This window comes from Manis javanica, chromosome 17, assembly GCF_040802235.1.
Source record: "Manis javanica isolate MJ-LG chromosome 17, MJ_LKY, whole genome shotgun sequence".
Classification (NCBI taxonomy): Eukaryota; Metazoa; Chordata; class Mammalia; order Pholidota; family Manidae; genus Manis; species Manis javanica.
In genome coordinates, this window is record NC_133172.1 from 10,017,458 (window position 1) to 10,040,661 (window position 23,204).

Below are 23,204 nucleotides of genomic sequence, written 5' to 3' on the forward strand. Positions count from 1 at the left end.
TGAGGAGACGATCCAGCAAAGGAAAAGGAACTGCCTTTTTGCCACCTTCCTGCCAAGGATGCTGCCCACCCCGAATCCTAAGGACAGGTCACACTTTCTCCCCCTCTAGTGACTCTTACCTTTGTCTTCCAGCATTTAAAGCAAATAGATTCACAACCTCCTTGCTCTTCGTAGATCTCACCCAACTCCTGGCCAACAGAACCTCAGTAAGAATCCCAAAGAGCCAATCTGACAGAGAAATCTCTGGGTTAGATGAGCATCCTTCTAGAACGAGTTCCTGTTCCTCAGGAGTAGCTGCTCTGAAGGCCCCATGATATTTACATTAGGCCAGGATTTGGGTGCTCCTGGCAGTAAACATTCTGGTTCATTTTGAAAGAAAAAAGACCAAACAAAAGACAAAGTCAGTTTGAAGTTACTCATGCTTTAATGCCTGCATATCTTACAAAGAAAAGTGAACAGAAAGAAAGGAAGATGAGCTAATGTGTAAAGCAGCCTGCTGTGAGTTTGTCATATTTGCACTGAATCTGTAGGTCCATCTGCAAGATTTGGCATCATTACAACGCAGCCAGTAACATGGCATTTCTGTGTCTTGCATCTGTCTCAGCAGCGTTTTAAAGGTTTCTTCTTATGCTTTTCTTTTTGCTTCTATTATGAACAAGTATGAACTTTTCTGTCCTGTTTGCAAACTTAGTGGTGCTTATAGAGAGGAAACATATTGATGTGTAGGCAAGGGGCAGTACAATGTAAGTTAGGAGCCTGAACACTAGAGTGAGACTTCTTGAACTCAAATCCCAGCTCTGCCCTTACAGTACAATCTAGGGTAAGTTATGAGCCATTTCTGGACTTCTGTTTCATTTTCAGTAAAACAGAAGTAACAGTCCAACCTCTTGAGAACTGGAATGAGGACAAAATGAGAAATATATATAAGGATCTTACAAAAATCCCCAGCACAGAGTGTCACATAAATGTTTATTATTTGTTTCACATCCAATGACGTTCTAAACTCTCCTTGATATTAATTTCTCTTAATTCTCTTGGGTCTTCTGGTTTGTAATAATTTCTGTTAATAGTAGCCATTTGCACTCAATGTACCCAATGGCTATAAACTACAATATCTAGTTTGTATTGAAGTTCTATTTTTAAAGCCAGTCCTTATCTTTTACATATATAATTAAGTATTTATGGATGAAAACATATGATGAAGGAGTTGCTTCAAAATCACTGGGGATGAGGAGAGTGGAAAGCACAGGTCTGGGTAGAGATGAAACAAGATTGGAAAATTATTTAAAGTGCATGATGGGGGGGAATCATTAAACTAGTCTACTTTTGTGTTTGAAATATACACGATTCAATTAAAAGTAATAAGCTATCTACCTCAATATAAAAGCCAACATCATATTTAATGCTCGAATATTAGAGGCATGTCTGTTAAAAACAGAATGCAAGAATCTCACTTTTACTGACCATTTTGAAAATGGTAGCCAATGCAATCCAACATAAATGGGAATATCTGTATTCCCTTAGTACTGGTAAGAGATGAAATTATTACCTGTAGATGACTGTGTCATTGGAAAAGCCGAGAGAATCAAACAGAATATTCTGAGAATTAGTAACACATCAGTAGGTTAACCAGACACAAAATAAATATTAAAAAAAAAGTCATCCACGATACAAATATAAGAAACTTTGGGGGTAGAGGTTACATTTCAAAAGCAGTAATTGTTTGTTGTTGTGTCAGAATTTACGTTAGGAAAATTTGACAGCATAAAAAAATAACTTTAAAATATCATATAGCAGGGCTCCAATTTTCAGCTTCCTCCCTGGTGGGTCGAAGTAAACATCACAATTTCTACACAGGGTATTGTGCCAGTTAATGAAATGTTAAAGTGTTTGCCATAGGGCCAAGAACCTTTACTTACTCAAAATATTTATTTATTGAGCACTTATTATATGTCAGGTACCTTAGGTTCTGGGGATCAGCACTGATCAAAATAGATACAAATTTTTTCCCTTATGGAGTCAACAGTCTAGTGATGAAGGCAGATAAATAAACGAAAATAAGTAGGTAAAATATATACAGTATTAATTAAAAGTTCCCTAGAGAAAAAATAGAGGAGGGAGGCAGGGAGTATGTGGGGAGTGAAGGGTTTGTTTGCAAGTTTACAAGGGCTGGTGGAAGGATGTCCCGAAAGGCGACACCCGCCTAAGGACCACATGGTGAGAGCTAAGTGCAATCCTCTGCCAGGCTGCAGAAACAGCACATGCAAAGGTCCTGAGGTGGAAGTCCGCTTGAGTTTGTTGGAGAAGGTGGAAAGGAAGTGTGGCTGGTGCTGAGTCAGAACAACGGTCATGAGATGCAGGCAAAGAGAAAAGGGGAGAAAACACAGATCCTTAAGGTCTTTCAGGCAAGTGAAAGAATTCTGTTTTAAAAACAAAGGATTCTTACTATTTTACTGTTACTATTAATTACAAAAACATCAGATTATTGACGGGCTTTACGGAAGCTCTCTGGAATGTATAAACGGATTTGTTAAAACTATCTTTGGCCCTGAGGCCCAAAAAGGAGCACGTGAAGCGTTCAGTTTTCACCGCCGCTCCTGGGCGTCCAGCGGGTCCCAGGGTCAGCCTTTCCCAAGGCAACCACTCCCTACGCATCGGTGCCTTGGCTTCGGGCCTCCGGGTCCGCTTTGCGTGCCGGCGTCCTGCAAAAACTCGGACACGCACAGTCGCAGACCCAGCCGGTACCCCAACCTGACTCCCAGATCGCGTCCAGCCCCGGCTCCGCGCTCACCTCCCCTGAGGTGCTGAAACTCAACGCGTTGTGGCCCGTGCCGCTGAGGCTTCTGGGAGTTGTAGTTCTTGCCCGCCGAGTCCAAATGCACTTCCGGGTTCGGCCAGAAGCGCAGCCATTGTCCCGCGTGCGGACGCCTGCTGTCGCCGCGCACCTTGGTCCCTGGGAGGTTAGCCCGGGCGGTCTTGCGGATGCCGACCACGGGAGAGGGCCAAACTAGCTTAATCCGAGTGTGTGGTGCGCAGAATCGGGGCAGAGGGTTGCTTCACCCGAGCTCGTCCTGCCGCAGAGCCGTGCCGGGCACTGAGAAGGGGGGGACAGCCGGGCCAGGGCCGCGAGTCCCTGGACGCCCAGGTTGGTGAGGGGCGGGGCAGCGCTGGGTGCTCCGTGCGCGCATGCGCAGGCTCCCGTCGGGAGGCTGGGCTTGGGAGTGTAGGTGGGAAATCTGGGGCTTGGCGCCGGCGGTCCTTCAGCCTAGGGTCGGCGAAGTTGGTGGAGATACTAGTGCAGTTGCAAATTCCAGGACTGCATGGGTCCGCGGGTGCTTGGTCGGGTGGTGCGCCTGTCCGGAGAATGCCTAGGTCGATAGAAGACAGGACGTAGACACGCCTGTGGAGGAGAACCGCCGCTTGCGCCCCGCCAGTGCGGGGCCTGTTTAGCCTAAGGACGGAAGACAGCGTTGATGGAGTACTCAATAGAAACTTTTGTTCTGGAAGAGAGCGGCCTTGCCGTTATCCCTATACTCTTGAGCAGGGGCTTTGAGTAGGAAGCACAGGTGGGAGGTGAGAGCCTGGGTAGCTGGCTCTAGGATCCTGGAGCAAACACTGCGCTTCTCGCCGGCCTGGGACGCCCTGAGTAGTGGAGAGACCAGGTTGTAGTTGCAGATTCTTTCCCCAGGAGAGGCAGTGCTACTTCTGCAAACCCTGGGTGGGAATCGCTGATGGACTAAAAACTACTAGGCTGAAGGAGGGTCCAAAGCCTAGAGGCAGGTTCTAGGCAGAGTGCTCCCTGAGCTTACTGGGAGTGTCTGAATGGGAAGCAGGAACTTGGACTGGTAATCCTGGGAGCCCTGTAGGATAGTGCAGAGCCTTAGGGCATTCAAGTTTAGTGGAGATGCCGGGTTGGAGGTACAGAAACGAAGATAGTAACAGCTGCCATCAAATCGACAGCTGTTTGGGGAGGAGGCAGGATGCTGCCAGCAAGATTATGACATAGGTGTTCCTGGTGGGACCTTTGCTCAGGTTGCCCTGTTTGGAGGAATGAGGATGCCCCGTGTAGCCCCAGGTACTCACATTTGCGCTGGAGGAAGCAAAAAGACCCAGTTCCTGTGGGAGCTGCTCATGAGCTTGAGAACCCTTAGGCTGGTGAGCGCCCAAGTCCTAGGGCTGATTCTGGGGTTGTGCTCGAGCTGATGTTTGGGTCTTCTGATGTTGTGGTGGCAAGCAGGCAGTGGGGTAGGTGATGATGGAACCCTCGTGCAGGCTTGAGGGTACTTGAGGTATCCTGTATAGGAGTCAATGGGAGTGGGAGATGCAGCTTCTCACCTCAGGAGCTGGAACTGCATACTACCCCCAGGCTGGCAGGGAGCCCACGTCCTGGATGCAGCCTCTGGGTGTGAGTCTGCATGTGCGTGGGGGTGCCATGCAGGAGGAGGGGAACGAGGTGGCTGGGCCTGTGTGCTGTAACTGCTGGAGTAGAGGCCTGGGGACCCCAGTTTGGGGCTGCAGGTTCTGGTCTTGGGAGGCCGGGGTTACTGCAGCTGCACCCTGCACCTGTGCTGGCATTTGGACAGAATGAGGAGGCTTGAGCAGTCCTAGGACCCTGGCATTGCCTGAGGATGCCAAGGTAGGTGGAGGGAGCAGCTGCAGATTCTGAGTTGGAGAGGGGTAAGGCTGTGCCAGGTCCCTTCATGCATGCATACAGATGTTTGGGTGAGAAACGAGAGGCTGGACATGGGTGATAGCCACTGTGCTGGGGGAGCTCAAGAAGATGTTTGGTCAGGAATCTGAGCAGGTATAGCTCAAGCAGGGGCCTGTGGAGGTTGGTGGAGGAAATTGTTTGGGGGCAGGTCCAGGGCACAGCTGCGTTATGACGCTACACTATACTGTTTGAATGCAAATCCGGGAGAGGGGAGAAGGGGTGGTTAAGAGGGAGAGAAGGGGCTGGGGTGGGGTGGGGTGTGTAGAGTAGGAAGTGCCAGTGGCTTTTTTAGTCTCAGACCCAGAAACATCTAGTTGGTACAAAGACAACATTCTGGGTCTGGGGTGGCCTGGTGTGTGCTGGTTCCCAGTCCCTTGCCACCTGTGTTGCCAATATGCAGGTTGGTGGAGAGACCAGATAAGAGCTACACATTCAGGGCCCACGAGGGTTTTGGAGTGGGAAGCTGGTGGGGTCCAGGGGAGCCCAGAATGGTAGAGGGACTCAGTCCTGGGTGAAACTGAGCTCTGATACGCTTGGCTATTTGAGCAGCAAGTGGTAGGCAATCGTGACAGGTTGTCAGGGGTAGGGCCCTGGGATGGGTGGGGCTGTGTCACAGAGAGTGATTCTGGGTCACCAGTGCTGGAGCTCTGCTGCTTGCCCTAGGAAGAGGCGCTGGTTTGGGGCTGTAGATTCAGGCCGGGTGGGGTGCACATTAGGGGATTCTTGACGTGCCAGTGTTTGTGCAGATCCCAGGACCCAGTGGAGTATGCAGGGACTGATTTATGCTGCAGATTTGGGTGGTGGGCAGAAGGGGTTTGGGTACGAGGTGGGCTTACAGGTCAGTGTCCCAGGGCCCGAGATAGTGGAGGAACTAGGTGGGAGCTGCAGAGTGTTGGCCTGGGAGAGGGACTAAGGGATCAGGTGCAGGCACAGCTCTTTGGGCAGGAATCTAGGCAGGAGCCCACTATCCTGGGAGTGGGGATGAAGCCAGGGAGGGGGCGCCATGGGGACCTGCATGAGGATGCTGTCTGTGCTCAGAATTTCTCCCTTGCAGCTCAGGACCTCAGGCCCCTGCCCGTGCCTGGAGGGGAGCATGGAGGAGCAGGATGAGAAGCCCCCAGGGCCCCTGAAGGCCTGTGTACAGGTGAGTGGAACTTCCCTTCCTCTCTTTGGGAGACCGAGAGCTTTCACTCACCGATGTCCCACAGCTCAAAGCTTGGGAGGCTGTCCCAGCATTCTCTGTAATGTTTTGGGGGCTTTTGGGCCTTCCTGACAAGCAGAATTCTATACACCATACATTTTATGAGGCGCCCTGCACTTCCTCACCCTCTAACCCAGGTAACTCTTTCTGGGAGAAATTTGGCATCCTGTATCAAAAGCCACCTCACAGCTGGCTTGAAAACGAGCAATTGGAAAGAATATTTGAGAATGTGCAATGCAAGAGGAGAGATAAATGGGTTATGGTAAGACCATGAGAAGGAATAATAATGCACTGTAGCCATTGACATAATGCACATTTACCAACAAAAAAGGATATGTTTGATCTATATTAAGTAAATGCTCCAGAAAACTGGATTGAATCACTGGCAGAAGAACCAAGTGGTGCTCAGAGGTCTTGGAAGGCAGAGGTTTATTTTTCGCCTGCGGAAACCGGAAAACCTGGACTGGATTGCTGACGGAAGGACCAAGCAGCACTTGGTGGTCTTGGAGGGCGGAGGTTTATTTTACACTGGCGGGCTTACAGGAGAGTGATCTCCAAAGGCCTGAGCCCCGAGTACAGCAGGGCCTTGCCTTTTATATATTTACTGCAAAGCTAAGGGGGGAGTCAGCACCCAGAAACTGTTGCAGTAGGAGCTCTTAGGTCACTATAGGTGTATTCAGGTTGCTAGTTGTATTTTAATCTATTTCTGTAAAGGTTACCCGGATAGATACGTATTATAAACTAATCTGGTTTCCATGACTATGATTAACAAGCTGTTCCACACCACTGAGTCCTGGTGGGGGGTGGGGGGAATACGATGTTACATTGTTTTAATCTCAATCACCTAAGCATGTTGTGATTCCTCTGTATTCTTTTTTTCTTTTAAATAAAGACAGAGTTTTATTTGAGCCAAACTAAGGACTTAAGCCCAGAAAACATAATTCCTGTGGGTAGGTAGGAGAAATGTTTGGAAGGGCCTAAGTCATACAAAGGTTTTATAACCTCTAGGAAACAGGCAAGAAAGGAAGAACTTCAAAGACATACATTTCATTAACATTAACATAAGATAGCGGATGTAAAGAAAAGGGGGTGGCAGGCAACACACATCCTGGTGCCAAGGGGATTAGGAGCAAACATCTCGCTTAAACTTTAGCAGGAATCCGGATGCCACTGTTTAGCTTTCAGCTTGAATAACAGATGGTATTACAGGGTCACAAAGTTTTCAGTTTTCACAGGTGGCCATTTTGAGACTCCTGGAATGAAAGAAACCTTCAGTACTTAAGCCTTAGAAATTTTCTGGTGGGCAGCTTTTCTTTTTTTTTTTATTAAGGTATCATTGATATACCCTCTTATGAAGATTTCACAAGAAAAGCAATGTGGTTATTACATCCACTCTTATTATTGACTCCCCCTCCACACCCCACTGCAGTCACTGGCCATCAGTGTAGTAAGAGGCCACAGAGTCACTATTTGTCTTCTCTGAGCTACACTGCCCCGGGACCCCACACACACCATATGCACCGATCATGATACCCCACAATCCCCTTTTTCCTCCCTCCCCACCCGCCTTTTCCCACCCCTTCCGTTTGGTAATCACTGGTCCCTTCTTGGAGTCTGTGAGTCTGCTGCTATTTTGTTCCTTCAGTTTTGCTTTGTTGTTATACTCCACAAATGAGGGAAATCATTTGGTATTTTTCTTTCTCTGTCTGACTTAGTTCACTGAGCATAATACCCTCCAGCTCCATCCATGTTGTTATAGATGGTAGGATTTGTTTGTTTCTTATGGCTGAATAGTATTCTATTGTGTGTACATACCACCTCTTCTTTATCCATTCATCTACTGATGGACACTTAGGTTGCTTCCAAATCTTGGCTATTGTAAATAGTGCTGCGATAAACATAGGGGTGCATATCTCTTTTTGAATCTGAGAAGTTGTTTTCTTTGGGTAAATTCCTAGAAGTGGAATTTCTGGATCAAATGATATTTCTATTTTTAGTTTTTTGAAGAACCTCCATATTGCTTTCCACAATGGTTTGACTAGCTTACATTCCCACCAGCAGTGTAGGAGGGTTCCCCTTTCTCCACATCTTCCTCAGCATTTGTTGTTCTTAGTCTTTTCGATGCTGGCCATCCTTACTGGTGTGAGGTGATATCTCGTTGTGGTTTTAATTTGCATTTCCCTGATAATTCCTCTGTTTTCTTGAAGCCTTAACAGAAACTTTGTCTCCTTGGCTTCCTTGGCTTCCTACCAAACCTGGAGAGGGGGAGGGAACTGAGAACTTTCTGGATATTTCCTCATCATAAATAACATTTAGAAATGATCACCTTTTTAAAAAGTTTGTGTGTGTGTAGAAAATAAGTTAGAAGGTTATAAATACACTAGTTAACAAAGGTGATGTATAAGTTACATTTCAAGTACCTTTGTTTTCCTTTTTCATGTTTTTGTAGAGCACATTTTAAGGTTAAGAAGTTAACATTTTAAAGCATTTTCCCACAGCAAGTAGTCTTTGAAAACATTTAATTTCTTAAATATATTAGAGTTTCGACCTCCCCTTTCTGAACAATTTGATCCTAAAGCCATTTAGGTGGGGCAGAGCTAGGTGGACATCTACAGTAGAGGGTGGACTCCCTGCCGTGGGGGCCACAACCTGATGAGGATGAGGAGGGTATCTGGGGGGGGGACATCAGTGACCAGGCAGGTTGAGGAAGGTAGCATCGGGATTCAGTCCAAGTGAGGCAAGGTAAGTGTTCATGCAGGGAGGGGGATCTGGTTTGGGGTGACAGTGCTGGAGCAGAAGAAAAGGGCATCCACAGAGGGGATACCCCAGTGTGAGCAGCCCAAGTGCAGTGAGGGGGTCCGTGCAGGGATGGCCCACAGAGCATAGGGCATCTGAGTCAGAGCACCTGTGTTGGGGTTGGGGCACATCCTGGGGTTGCGTGCTGCAGCCTGAGCAGATTGAGGGCATCCACGCATGAGAGCAGCCCAGGGTGGGTATCAGAGCTCAAACAGGATGTCCCGAGCATCTAAGTCCAAGTGGCACGAGAGTGGGTCCATGAGAGGAGGACACCTGACCTGCAGTCAGAGCCCAAGCAGGGTGAGCAGGCCCCTTGGCAGAGGCCAGCTTGTGGGACTGCAGGGCCTAGGTGGGCTGAGGAGCATCTGGAGAGGGAGTGGCTATGGAAATGGGAGATTAGTTACTTAGGGTGGATTGATCACATAAGTAGATCTCATAAGGGTCACGGAAGCCAGGGTTCTCACCATCAGATAGGGAAAGAACAGGAAGGCACTTTGTGGTGTTCAGTGGGAATTGGAGGTTTGATGTGGACTGTGGTTTTCCGTAGATGTAGAAATGCAGAGATGTATGTGTGATTACATACATAGAGATCTTGGTGTGCGTGCATACACATATGCATAGAGATGTATTGGTGCCTGTGAACACACACATTATGTGTCTATACAGACACACATATATTCCCTATCTCTGTCCCCTGTGAGGGCCTCGGAGCAGTGACATTCCGTATCAACATGGACACTAAGTGCCCAAGTTTCAACTTCTTAAGTATGCCACAGGCTTGATGGGTTTACTGTTAATAGATAGTGCAGTTCCCACTCACCCAACACCAAATGCAATGGTGTATTTCTTCCCTACATATATATATAACAGTAACAATATACACAGCAGTAATAGTAGTGTAACTTCATTTGGGTACCTGGCCCCGATTCGAGTGTGTGTAAATACTGGGAGGGGGTCTTCCCACACATACTTATACCAAGCAATTCTCATAAACACCAGTAGGGTGTTGGAGAACTCAACTCAATTCTGATGCTGTCTGCCCAGAGACGGCACCAGATTCCCCAGGTGAAGGGCCCCGTCCTACAAGACTGCCCTCCACCCCCAACTCCAGATGCCCGTCGCAAGCCCCTGTGCTGCTGACCTCCCGGCTATAGATTGGAGGTTCCCACGACCTCCTCCTTAGGTTCAGTTAATTTGCTCAGTTATATAGGTAGGCTCACAGAACTCAGGAAAACATGTTTACCAGTTTAATAAAGGATACAAGTTAACAACCAGGTGAAGAGAGACAGGGCAAGGTCCCAAATAAAGGAGCTCTATCCTTGCCGGGCTTGGGGCCTGGCTGGGTGGCATGTGGAGGCGGTCTGGGGCAAGCAGAGAAGCTCTCCCCGACCAAGAAGGAGGATCTAACCTAGCAGCACAGGCCCTGCACACCGGAGAGAGAGAGATGAGCTCTTCCTCTGGGTGTTTGTGGGGGCTTCATTGCATAATCATGATTGACTAAATTATTGGCCATTAGCTGATTCGACCTTCAGCCCCTGCCCTTGGGTGGGGGTCCAAAAGTTTCATTAACATGACAAAACACCTATTTCACCTTTAAGACTGTCAAGTGTTTTCAGGAACTGGATGAAGACCAATATACCTGGGAAATATATATTTGATCACATGAATGACCAAGTATGTATTTCTTATAACTCATTTTATCACAGATAGTATTCAATTTTTTGCTGTTACAAATAGCACTGCTGTAAATACTGTTGTATATGATGCCTTGCACATAAGAGTTTTAGGGGGATTTATGCAAATATGAATTTACATTCACATTTTTATCAAAACAACAGGTAAAACCCATTTTGATGTGACCACCATTATTCTGCGCTAAGGTAGTGACTTCAGTGTTTTCTGGGACTCTTAATGGTCCTTCTGCAGTTTTCTTCTATGTTGTACAACTGAATTAGCAATCTGTTTGTTATAGTTTTTACTTTTATCTCATATTTATTGACTGCTTAACCAGTATGAGGCCCTGGGGAGAAAGATGACTTAGTTCTCAAGAGACAGAAATGCACATCTTACATATTCCCAGGGACATAGGAAAAGCAAAAATATCTTCCTTCTATTAATTATCTGTGATCACGCACTCCAAAACTTAGCAGCTTACAACAACCAACATTTATCTCACATGGATTCTGAGGGTCAGGAATCTGGGAGCCGCTTGTCCGGTTGTTTCTGGAGGCCCAGGTGTCTGACCAGGTCACAGTAAGTTTTTGGTGGGGGCTGCTACCTCTGGAAGGCCTGGCTGGATAGGGGGACCCACTTGCAAGCTCAGTCATGTGGCTGTTGGTGAGAAGCCTCTGTCCCACACCTCAGAGACTGCTCCCCAGGGCTGCTCACAACACAGCAGCTGGTTCCTCCTGGAGCAGATGATCTGAGAGAGAAGCATACACTCATGCTGAATTAGAGTCAAGATGGAAGCCACTGTGTCTTTTATCATCTGTGCTCAGAAGTGACACACTGTCACTTCCTCTGTAATTTCTTGGTCACATGGACCCACCCTGTTACACGATGTGGGCAAGGACTCCATAGTATGAATACTGAGAGGTGAGGATCACAGGGGGGCCATCTCAGAGGCCGGCTACCTGAATGCCCTCTAGTTAATTTTCATCATGATCACAAACGCACAATGACGTCATTTGGGCCTGACAGACACAGAGCCCTGGCAGGAGAGAAGTGGAGGGGGCCCAGGTGAGGTGCCTGCCTGTGTCCGCGCTGCCTGTAGTGCACTGAATCTGCGGTGGGCCACAGACCAGAGCCCGGCTCCTCCCAAAGTGGGTGCAAAACCATAGGCATATGCGCATGTGTGATGTGAAGGAAAGAAAGTCGGGTACAGGGTGGAATCGACGCAGGCTGGGGCAGGGAAGGCCACTTGATGCTGTGTTGACTGTGAGCAGGACTGGGCTCCCTTTTGTTTTCCTTGTGAAAACTTTTAACCCAAGAGGTGTTGAAAGCGGTTTTGATAGGAGGTGTGCCCATTTCCCCTAGTAAAATTGTCTTAGCAGTTGTGGCAGATAAGGAATGGCTTGGAGGTTTGTTTCTACTGAGTACCTGCTGAGTTAGAAACATAAATTTTTCAGTTCTTGGCACTTTCTTAACTGATCTTAGCTGTTTAAGAAAAAAAAGGGTGTATAATGATTTCACATACAATGTAGGGTTTGTTAAGATTTCCTGTCCTGAAACACTTCTCGTTTCCCAGGTATTTTTTAAATTATAGGATGAGTGAACTTCTGGCCCTTAAATTGTTAGAACTCAACATCAACTACTTTTGTAACCAGAAGAGACGCATTTGTCTTAAGTTTGGCACTGCAGCACATAAGGAACGTGATTTCTCTCTGGAGCCAGGTTTCTGTGATAGGCCTGAGTCCAGTAGCAGTTTGGGGTCAAAACTGGTGGCCACCTTGGGCCACCTGTAGTTTTGAGGTCGTTATCTGGACACTTGTGAGTTTGGTTGGTTGGTTCGCTTTTGTTCTTTGGCATCTGGAGCTATTTTGTAATGCCCGCGCAGCCATTTTAAGGCAGTTTAACCATCCTGGCATTTGTGCTTGGCCACAACACAGGCAACTCGGCAGCTAAGCTTTCACCTCGGCCCTTCCTTACCTGTGGCATCTCCAGTTCTCGGAATATGCAGTGTGTATCTGCCCAGCAAATACAGGCAGGTGGTTTTAGGTTTGGAGAAATTCTTTTCCGCTTTAGACACATTAATGCTAGCCATTTGTAATCATCCTTCCCAATGTAATCGTGAAATTTTCCCCAGGCTGGTCAGGGAGAAAATTGGCACACCTATGAAAAGTAAAATAGATCGTTTCCTTGTAGGATAGTACTCAGAGACTCTTAAGTAATTGACTGGTAATCAAGCAGCAGCAGTGCTTTTCAGTGTTTTGAAGTTCTAAGAAGGAGCTAAGTAGACTTGCATGGACTGTCATTTGACAGATTGTTACTCTGTAGAAAAAGACTTCAGGGAGCTACAGAGAAATTACCTTTTTTCAGGGATTTTTCAAGAGAGAAACATTTTTTGCTGGTTTCTGATTATTTAATAAGGGAACTACACGTCATTTAAAAAAAGGATACAGTATTAAAACGTAGACAGTGAACCTGCTCCTGATTCTGCTGTAACCACATACCTTCAGTTCCCTGCCACCCAATTCAGCCAATACACTGAGAGACAGAGTGTTGAATAGAGGAAGAGGGTTTTATTCAACAAGATGGCAGGTTGGAAGATGGGAGCACTATTGTCCTAAAGGCCCATCTCAACTCGACTGATTTCAAGCCCCTTTGAAATGCAGGGGAAAGGGGAAGGAGGCCGGGAGACGGAGGTGACAGAATACTGTGGACATCTGGACATCAGCGAGGGTCAGAGGAAGGTCATGAAACTCCCCAGCCTCGGTCAGCTGACTCTTGCCAACACAGGATTCAGTCATGACGGTCCTACAAATTCTTAATAGGACAAGTATTTTGTCTTACCTGTCAATCTGTAAGCAAAATTATTAACAAGCTATGTGTAGAGCTGCAGTTACTCTTGCAAATCTAAAAGGGAGTGTTAGTTAAGGGTTTTGTAAGTTAGTTTTGGTAACTTTCATTTCCTTTCCTTGGTTTGTCTTTGGACCATTTTTATCTCTAAATTTATGTAACAAAACAGACAATGTTGCCCTAGCCATCCAGTTGTCTTTATCTTGTTCCTTGGTGGCCCATATGGAGCTTAGCGACCGTCTTTGAACTCCTTGGTGGCCTGGTTGCACCAGCCCTCCAAAAAATAACTGCTTTTGAGGCTTTTGACATGGGCCTTCCTGACTTTCCTGTGTATATTGTGTTCTATAAAAATCTCCTATTTTATACACTACACTATTCGTAATTTTTTCACTCAGCAGTATATTATACACATCTTTCTGTTATTTATATGCATCAGGCCATGCAAATCTCTCTCCTCCTCTTGGCTGCTAAATAGTCTTCAGTAATCTGGATGAAGCATAATTTATTTAACCAGGCACTTGCTAATGGACGTTTAATCTCCTCTCCCATTTGTGCTATGATGATGTAACCATTTAATGAGGTTTCCTGTACATACATCTATATATATATATATATACACTTTCTATTACTTCCAAGGAATACAAGTAGACTTATTGTATAATTACATTATAGATGTATTTAAATGTAGTCATTAAAAAGTAAATGCAAAGAATGTTTATGAAAACATGGTATCTGAATAAAGTCTGTACCTGAGTTTAAAATACTGTACCAGTATCAATTTCCTGGTGTTAACAGGAAATTATATATTGTGGTTATATATGATGCTATTCTTGGGGGAAGCTGGGTGAAAGGTATGCAGGAACTCTTTGTTTTATTTTTGCAAGTACATATGAGTCTTAAACCATTTCAACATAAAAAGTTATTGCTATAGCAGGCCCACACTAGTACACCAGGAAGGTTGGATCTGTTTAAACTTTCACAAGGAGTACATGAAACACTTGACTGGTGGACCACAAGGTGGGAGTCATTAGTTAGCAACACGCCGAGGAAACAGTCCAGCTGGTCGGAAGTTTGGTTACATGTGGGAGCCCGAGCAAAGAAGTAATTATAAAGGGTAGTGAGAGCCAGAGAAAGAAGGTACAACTATGGAAAGCAGGAGGGCTCGAATAAAATGTGTTGTTGATTTGTAATTGGAGGTATCAGTGTGAATTTAATATAGAGAGAGAAGTAGTTACAGAAATAGAGATTTGATATTACCTGGTTTACAGAGGTGAGCGTCTCTTTGTATATTCGCTGGGTATTTTCTTTCTTCTAGGTTGAGTTGTACTACATATTCCTCTGCCCATTTTACTCTTAAAGCTACCTTTTTCTTACTGATTTGAAAGAAATCTTAATAGTATAGATTCTTACAGATGGTGCCTTCGTTGGTCATGCTTTTTGCCAAACACTTCATGAAGTTAATTTGTTGATACTTCCCTTCATGAGTCTTCAGTCATGCTGTATTCTGTTTTTTTTGCTTGCAATTCTGTAATGCAGGAATTCTGGCAGAGCCCAGCTAGATGGTTCTTTTCTTCCTTATAGTGCGTGGGATCCCTCAGCTGCATTAAGCTGGTAGCTGGGCTGGCCTGGAAGATCCACGAAGACCTCATGCCTCTGTGTCTCACTGCTGCTTTTCTCTCTCCCTCCGCATGGCTGGAGGGAGAAATCACTTTATAGTGATTTCAAGGTCTTGAGCTTACCAATGGGAGGGAGTAGAAGTTTGGTAGGTGGGATGTGTTAAAACAGGTGGGATTAAACATGTGTCAAATTCTGGCTTACTCGCAGTGGGAGTTTTGATCTGACTTCATTTCTTGATTATTTTCCCTTTTCTTATCTGTTTTGCCTTCTCAGGACTCTCTCCTTCCTCAAGAGATTATTGTCAAGGTTGAGAGAGAAGATGCTGGATCACTGGCCATCAAATCCCAGGTGAGCTGAATGAGGACTCTTTTTTTTACAATGAGAAATATGTACGACTGGTTGGTGACAGAAGCCAAACTGAAGTGAGCTGAACAATAAGTAGAAAGTGAGGAAATGGAGATAAAAGTGGACAACTTTTACTTGGTTATAATATGAAAGATTGAAGAGAGTGATAGCTGCAAGGAAATTTGAGATTGAGGGGCTTTTTGCTTTATTCCCCCCGCCCCCCTTAAAGGACTGAGAAGATTTGACTCTATTTAAATAGTTGCAGGAAGAAGTAACTGGAGAAAAAGAAGTTAACAATCCAGAGAGTGAGGAAATAAAACTATAAAGCAGAGTCCTTGATTAGTACCAGGGGAATTAATTTAGAACAAATGTGAATAAATTGGCTCCATAGAGGAAGAGGGACTCAAATAGGAAGAATGAGGTTGGGGGAATTATTTTTCTCTGTGAACAATTAGATCAAGTTACTCATTGGTCATGAGGGTGGGAATTGGAATGGAAAGATGTTTGACAAGAGGGGAGAAGTAGTAATTTTGGATTATGAGAGACATGCTGCTCCAGCAGGTATAATAGGGTTCCTGGTCAGTCCAAAAGGATCATTCTGAGATAGTTACCGTATCTGGGTTTCATTCCTAGTGGCTGACTTTTTGTAAGTAACAAGGTTAACATTCAGATTTGTTTAGTTTTGTAGGCAGATACATTCAGTGGAAGCCCCATAGGTCAAGGTAGTATTTGAAAGAGATCAAGTAGAAAGATGAAAATGAATGATGCAGAGACTCTAAACTGAATAAAAATGGAAATGATAAAGACGATACTAAATAGAAAAAAAAGATTGTAGGTGGGTAGATAGTAATAGAAATTTCAATAGGGTAATGGCCCCAAAGCATCAAAGACTAAGAGTAAAAGGAGTGATTAAGCAAGTAAAGTAGAGCATCCTGATGTAATCAAAGTGGGCAGTTCTGTACATGTGATCTGAGAGGTGGAGCACTTTATAGTGATTTCAAGGTCTGGAGTATCTAAGAGTGGGGTGCTGGGCAATTCTAGGGTGTGGGAGTTGGGCTAGCCCTATGAATTGCCTCTGATGTAGCAACTTGAGGTTGAATCCCAGCCACCAACCTTAGGCATATGTTAATTTCCCTAATCTTCTAGCTCTTGATATGAAAAATGGTGCTGTTAATAGTATTTTCTTACATTTAATTTCTTAAGGAATTAAATGAGTAATTTATGTGACATGCTTAGCACACTGCCTGATACCACACAGTAAGTGCTACTTTAAAGTCGGTTATTTTTATATTATCAGAGTACAAGTTGATGCTATAGATGATGCAAGATGAAACAATACAGGTTATTGAAGTAGAGAATAAATCCTCAGTGTTGTGAATCTTCAGTGGGTGGGGGGGAGGTATTCAAGAGGTTGATAGGACAAAGCTCTTATCTACTACTGACTGACTTAGTGAAATAATTTACCAAATACATATTTATTGTCTACTATACACGAACACTATGCTAAGCACTGGAGTGACAGTTGCAAACTAAAAATTCCTTGCCCCTGCCCTCATGGACTGTAGCCTAGTAACAAAGATGACCATTATGCAAGTGATAAGTGTGGCAAGTCTTAATGATAGAAATCCATGGAACTTTGAGAGGATATAGTGGGGGTGGGGGGGTGTACCAATCTAATCTAATATTACATATTTAACATTTGAACAAACTTGATATTAAAACGACTTACATCAAACAGTAAAGGGGGTGTTGATTAAAAGGATTATGGGTTGGAGTTTGCAAAGCAGTATGTATAAATCTGTGTTCAACACAGGTGTTTGCAAATGATATTTCTGAATCCCATCTAGGGCTAATCATGAAAACCTTTGAGATTTTGGTGAAATTTATGGGACTCAAAAAAACTTAGAAACTTAGAAAACTTAGAAAAATGCAGGCATAGTAGCATTTTACATGGAGTTACATGAGATTCAAGGACCTCATGTCCTACTCATGAACCACAGCTTAAGAACACCTAAGCATTTTAGTGGCAAGTGGCATTCAACTTACCCCACTTTTGCTGCCTCTGGGTAAGGACACATCACCCTCAGCACTTGTTTGGATCAAAGTTCCTGCCCAGTAGGAACAGGTCCTTTCCTGCTTAGAGGAGGCAATACAAGAGACCTCCTTTACATGGCAGTAATGACAGTGAATGTCTCCTAAAGGCCCTATAGTGCAGCTCTGCGTGTGGACAAAATAGAACTACCTTTTGAAGACTAAGAACCCAGGATGAAGGTTACATTGGCTGTCACTTAATTTTTCAGGGCTCTCAAGCCTGATAATCTGATGATAATTACTAGCCTTTGTTTTTTGTTAAGTTAACTCTGCTAGTGGCTTTTCATATATCATCACAATTAATGCACTCAGCAACCCAATGAGCTGGGTATGATTAAGCCTAAGAAATAGAAAGGGAATAAAATCTCTGTTATAAAACAGATGGTCAGATTTGGTAAATATTTTTCAAGTTGAGATACATGCTTTTAATAGATGAGAAAATCCACATCTCTTTTCCAAACCTAGTGCTGTTCACCTATACATACTGCCTTACTAAGGCCTACATTTCAGCTTTTATCTCAGGCATCAATAAGTTAAGTCTGGGGGCCAAATCTGGCCCACCACCTGTTTTTATAGATAGTTTTATTGTAATACAGCCACACCCATTTGTTATCTTCTGTGTCTCTTGCTATAGCAGCAGGCCTCAGTAGTTACAAGAGAGACTCTATGGCTTGCAAAGCCTAAAATATTTACTCTCTGCCCTTTGGCAGGAACTTTGCTGACCCTGTTTTGTTAGTGTCTTGGGAATTCAGAGGTAATTCCTAAGTGGGAATTTTGTATTTACCAGTTCAAATATCAGAGTAAGCGTTTTCTTTAAGGTGAACTAGAGAGAGAGAACAATTTATATTAGGTATTATTCAGTGTTCCCCTTTGGGGTTCCAACCTTGGGGTTGTATAAACAGGGTCAATATCCAGAAGCCAGAAGGGCTCACCTGGAAGCTGCCTGTACACCTTGACTGGAATCCTTTGGACACTGACAATCTCAGGACAACTTCCATGCCATCAGGTTTTCATTCTTCCATCTGTCAAATTTTTCCTCCTCTCTGAACACTGGAAAGAAATGATGCCTAGCTGAGCAGAAATGTGTGTCCTATTTTAGGAAGGCGTGAACTTCAAAATTGTGGCTATGGACTTCACTCAGGAGGAAGAGAGCACCTTGAACCTTGCTCAGAGGACCCTGAATAGAGATATGGTACTGGATAACCACAGGGACCTGGTCTCTTGGGGTAAGAACTGTCCCCTTTAATGAAGTCTGTGTATTGAAATTATTCCTTATTTCCATTGATTAAGAGCTGTGGAGTTCAGAGGCCAGAATGATTTTGGCCACACATAGATTGCATAATGTACTTTTTATTCACTAGGGAAGATTTAATTTGAGTCTACAATAACAAAGATAGCTTTTTGCATTTGAACTGATTCAATCTTCATAGTCCCTAAAGGCCAAAGACTAGGACCAAAGTTTGCAGTGATTTTCTTTTGTCCCAGCCCAAACACCCATAATCCTATATCTTTCCCTATCAGCTTTTCAAACCAGATGCAATCTTCTAATTAGAGTAAAAGGATAAGTATAAAAAGAATTTCCCAACACACATATCCCAGTGAGAGACTCTTAGAAGTCATTATTTAATAAGTATATATTTTTCCATCTTCCCCTCCTAGTGGACTGTATACATCAGCACTTTTTTCCAGGTATACTGTCTGTTGCTTGACCTGTTAGCCACTCAGGCTTCTGCTTCTGAGTTAAACTCCATTCTCTTGTAAGCACAGGAATCCATGGAAACATATTAGTCCCTAAGGCATTTAGGGAACCTAGGATAACAGTGCCCCCATTCTTTTTCTGGTTCACAAAATAGTTAGCCTGTGTCTGCCTGACATAGACTTGCTAGCAAGTTTCATGCCTTTAGAAATTCCTAGAAATATAAACACTAATCTCTACTTCAGTGAATTTATTGTCTATACTACAGTGGGTAGAAGGGATCCTCTCTTTTTTGGCTAAGCATTGCAAAATTGTTTAGAGATTCTGTAGGTTCTGCATAGGTGATCTTTGGAATATGGAGATATTTCTCATTAAAGTCTTTATTCAGCAACACTAAGATGAAAATAGTTTCATTTCTCTGATATACCATTGTGCTGTGGTAGTTTGCTACTTACTACTTTATCCCACCCTTTTGCTTTCTCAATCCAGGTTCTAGGTCCATAGCTAGAAATATATCCACTATATTTTGCATATTTTCCTGTCAGCTTTTTTCCCACTATTCCAGCTTTAATATTTTTTTGGCTAGAATGTTTTTTATTTTGCTTTTTTCCAGACTTGGCAACTGCACTTGGAAGAAGAGAATCAATATCAAAACAAAGCATTTTTAATGATCAACCATCCCATAGAGTGAAGGTAGAAAAGTTGACAAGAGATGATCCTTGGTTATCTTCATGTGAAGAAGTTCAGGATTGTAATGAGCAGTTGGAGAAGCAACAGGAAAAACAGGAGAGAGTTTTGAAGGAATTGGCATTTACTCACAGAAAAGCTATTACTCATGAGAGAGTCTGCAAAGATGATGAACTTGAGAAGAGTGGTCTGAATTCTAGTCTTCTTTCATCCCAGATGATCCCCATAAGAAACCATTTTCATAAACATGCCTCACATGTTAAAAAATTACATAATAATTCTGTTGTAAACACTCATCAGATGATTAATGATGATGAAAAACTCTGTGAAAATAGTGAATGTGGAAACACCCCCCAGAGTATTCACCTTATTCAGTTTAGAAGAACTCAGACAGAAGACAAATCCTATGAATTCAGTGACAGTATTCAATCTTTTAGCCATAGTACGCCCTTAAATATACAGGAGAAAATACATGCAAGAGGAAGATCTTTTAATTTTAAGGAATGTGGGCAAGTGTTGAACCACAGACTATCTCATAGTGATCAACAGAAAATCCCTGTTGAAGAAAGTCAATATAAATGTGAAACATCCCAAACTTCATCCCTTGCTCCAAACATGAGAAATCATTCTGAAGAGAAACCATTTGAATGTAATCAGTGTGGGAAATCCTTCAGCTGGAGCTCTCATCTTGTTGCACATCAGAGAACTCATACAGGTGAGAAACCTTATGAATGTAATGAATGTGGGAAATCCTTCAGCCGGAGCTCGCACCTTGTTTCCCATCAGAGAACTCATACTGGAGAGAAACCTTATAGATGCAATCAGTGTGGGAAATCCTTTAGCCAGAGCTATGTTCTTGTTGTGCACCAGAGAACTCATACTGGAGAGAAGCCTTATGAATGCGATCAATGTGGAAAGTCATTCAGGCAGAGCTACAAACTTATTGCACATCAGAGAACTCATACTGGAGAGAAGCCCTATGAGTGCAATCAGTGTGGGAAATCATTTATCCAGAGCTATAAGCTTATTGCACATCAAAGAATTCATACTGGAGAAAAACCCTATGAATGCAATCAGTGTGGAAAGTCCTTTAGTCAAAGTTACAAACTTGTTGCCCATCAGAGAACTCACACAGGAGAAAAACCTTTTGAATGTAATCAGTGTGGAAAATCCTTCAGCTGGAGCTCTCAGCTTGTTGCACATCAAAGAACTCATACTGGAGAGAAACCCTATGAATGTAATGAGTGTGGAAAATCTTTCAACCGCAGTTCTCACCTTGTTATGCATCAGAGAACCCATACTGGAGAAAAGCCCTATGAATGTAATCAGTGTGGGAAGTCCTTCAGCCAGAGTTACGTTCTTGTTGTACATCAGAGAACTCATACTGGAGAAAAGCCCTATGAGTGCAATCAGTGTGGTAAATCTTTCAGGCAGAGTTCATGTCTTACTCAACATCAGAGAACTCATACTGGAGAGAAGCCCTATGAATGTCATCAATGTGGAAAGACATTCAGCTTGAGTGCTCGACTTATTGTACATCAAAGAACTCATACTGGAGAGAAACCTTTTACATGTAATCAGTGTGGGAAAGCTTTCATTAATAGCTCTAAACTTATTAGGCACCAGGCAACTCATACTCAAGAGAAACCTTATGAATATAGCTAGTTTGGAAATATTTCATCCAGAGTATAGTCCCCCCACTTTTTTTCTTTTAAGGGATTATATGTATTGGAAAGAACTACCATGAAAGCAATATATGTGGGCAAGTGTTCAGTTAGCCCTTTGTTATTGTGAATTGGAAATATGTTCTGGAGAAGAAAAAACTATGAATCACACGTTTTACTTAATTCCATATAAAAAAGAAATCAGACTTGGCCTTTATGATACATTCCCACAAAAGTAATAAGTATCGGCACATTTCCTTGCAGAAAGCACTCGGACTTGAAGCTGAAAGAATTACCATTAAATGGGTGATTTGTATAGTGATTGTCAGTGAGGTAGACCTCTTTTCCAATAAAGTGCAAATGAGAATGCTAACACTGGTAGGCTTGTTAAGAAGACTGAAAAATTGCTGTAGTTACTAGAACCTAGGCAGGAAAATGGTATTTCAGCATATTGTTCTACACTATTATTCCCCCAGTAGCTACTTACTATAATTTGTTCCATACAGTACTATTATATATGAAGATTTCATAAAAACTAGGAAAATGGCTGTGATATCAAGTGGAAAATGCAAGAAAAGAGTGTAGGACATTCATTTCTAGAACCACTATGATAAGGTATTCGTGTATGGATCAGAACTGAGGAATTCTGGGTGTATCTAATTGATCTTTAGGTTTATACCTGGTTTTCTTTTTGAAATGTATGCTGTTATAATAAATTATATGATGAGCAAAAATTAGTCCCAAGAAATCCCACAATATTTCCATCTCCTTTGACCATTTAGGAAAGGCTGGGTGGCTAGATAGCAGAGATTCCTCAGGGTTCTGAGATTTCCATTTGTGGTAGTATGAACAGGTCATTCCTTAGGACTTAGATTCCCAGGAATATTCCTTACTGAATATGAAATATTTCTTCACGAAGGAGGAATTGGAAATTTAGGACAAAAGGGGTTCTGTGAGGGGTTGACAATGCATGGGCAGTATAAGGGGCATTTTTCATATACAAAGGAGCTCTACTTTTAGGGTTTCCCCCCTCCCCTTATATAGTATTGTCTTTTTTTCCTCTGGGATATGTTCTTTTTTATGTGAGAGTCCTCTGATAGCTAAGTGCCATTACCAAACTTTTAATAATTATTTTAGGCAGGATTTGTACCTACTCTTTTTTTTTTTTTTTTAGATTTGTTTCACATCTTTCTGGACTTTGCCCCTAAGTCATGAATTCTAATCCTATGGATTATCATGGATCTGAAACCTCTGATCCCAAGAGTTAATAAAAATAAGATGAAAGTTGCACTGAGAGTTCAGAGAATAGAGGTAAATTCCTGAAAGAAAGAAACCTAAAGTGACATCTGATAGGTGTCACCCTTAGTATAAAATTCCATCCCCATGAGATGATCCCAAGTGGAGCCATCTCTATGAAGATTAAGCCAGAGAATGCAGCACACATAGCAGTGACTGAAGTTCTGGGACAACAGCTGTTGGTGCCTGGAAGACTGGCTCCCCACCCTGAGAGGATAATCAGTTAGTTTATGATGCCCAGATAGTGGAACAGCAGGGGTTGTCCATGCATTGCCTTTTGGAGAGGACATAAAATTATGAAAATCCCTAATGTAGCTACAGGACCTGAATAGGCTTCTTTTCCCCTAAATTATAGGTATAACCAAGACCAGTGCTGGGTACTAGTGGATGGCTTTACCTGGGCATATTGAATCTTACTTTGAAGGCAGATACATGATTACATAAATTAGTATAAAGCCATCTGGGCTATCAGGACTCTGAAGATTACAAGCTTGGGGAGTGATTTATTGCAAAATAATCTCATCATTAAATGTTGAAAATATTTCATTAAAATGTGTAAATATATGAAACTGCAAGAAATTA

The 23,204-nt window shown here is 43.3% G+C and overlaps 1 protein-coding gene across 2 annotated transcripts; it reads left to right on the forward strand.

Moving 5' to 3' along the window:
- The first annotated feature begins 1,733 nt into the window (after positions 1 to 1,733).
- ZNF180 (zinc finger protein 180) lies at positions 1,734 to 23,204 on the forward strand. Of its 2 annotated transcripts, none has more exons than XM_037005465.2 (5): positions 1,734 to 3,145; positions 5,766 to 5,855; positions 15,117 to 15,191; positions 18,379 to 18,505; positions 19,589 to 23,204. In XM_037005465.2, exons 2-5 carry the CDS (start codon positions 5,805 to 5,807, stop codon positions 21,325 to 21,327), a joined length of 1,992 nt encoding a protein of 663 aa, XP_036861360.2. In that variant the 5' UTR covers positions 1,734 to 3,145; positions 5,766 to 5,804; the 3' UTR covers positions 21,328 to 23,204. The 2 variants fall into 2 exon arrangements, with proteins under 2 accessions (XP_036861360.2, XP_036861361.2); XM_037005466.2 differs by lacking the exon at positions 1,734 to 3,145 and adding an exon at positions 3,185 to 4,636.

Excerpts from the sequence above, each read along its gene's own strand:
- ZNF180 (XM_037005465.2), top strand. The coding sequence starts at position 5,805 with ATGGAGGAGCAGGATGAGAAGCCCCCAGGGCCCCTGAAGGCCTGTGTA. Across the intron at positions 5,856-15,116 it reads CCCTGAAGGCCTGTGTACAG|GACTCTCTCCTTCCTCAAGA; the intron begins GTGAGTGGAACT and ends TTGCCTTCTCAG. Across the intron at positions 18,506-19,588 it reads CAGGGACCTGGTCTCTTGGG|ACTTGGCAACTGCACTTGGA; the intron begins GTAAGAACTGTC and ends GCTTTTTTCCAG.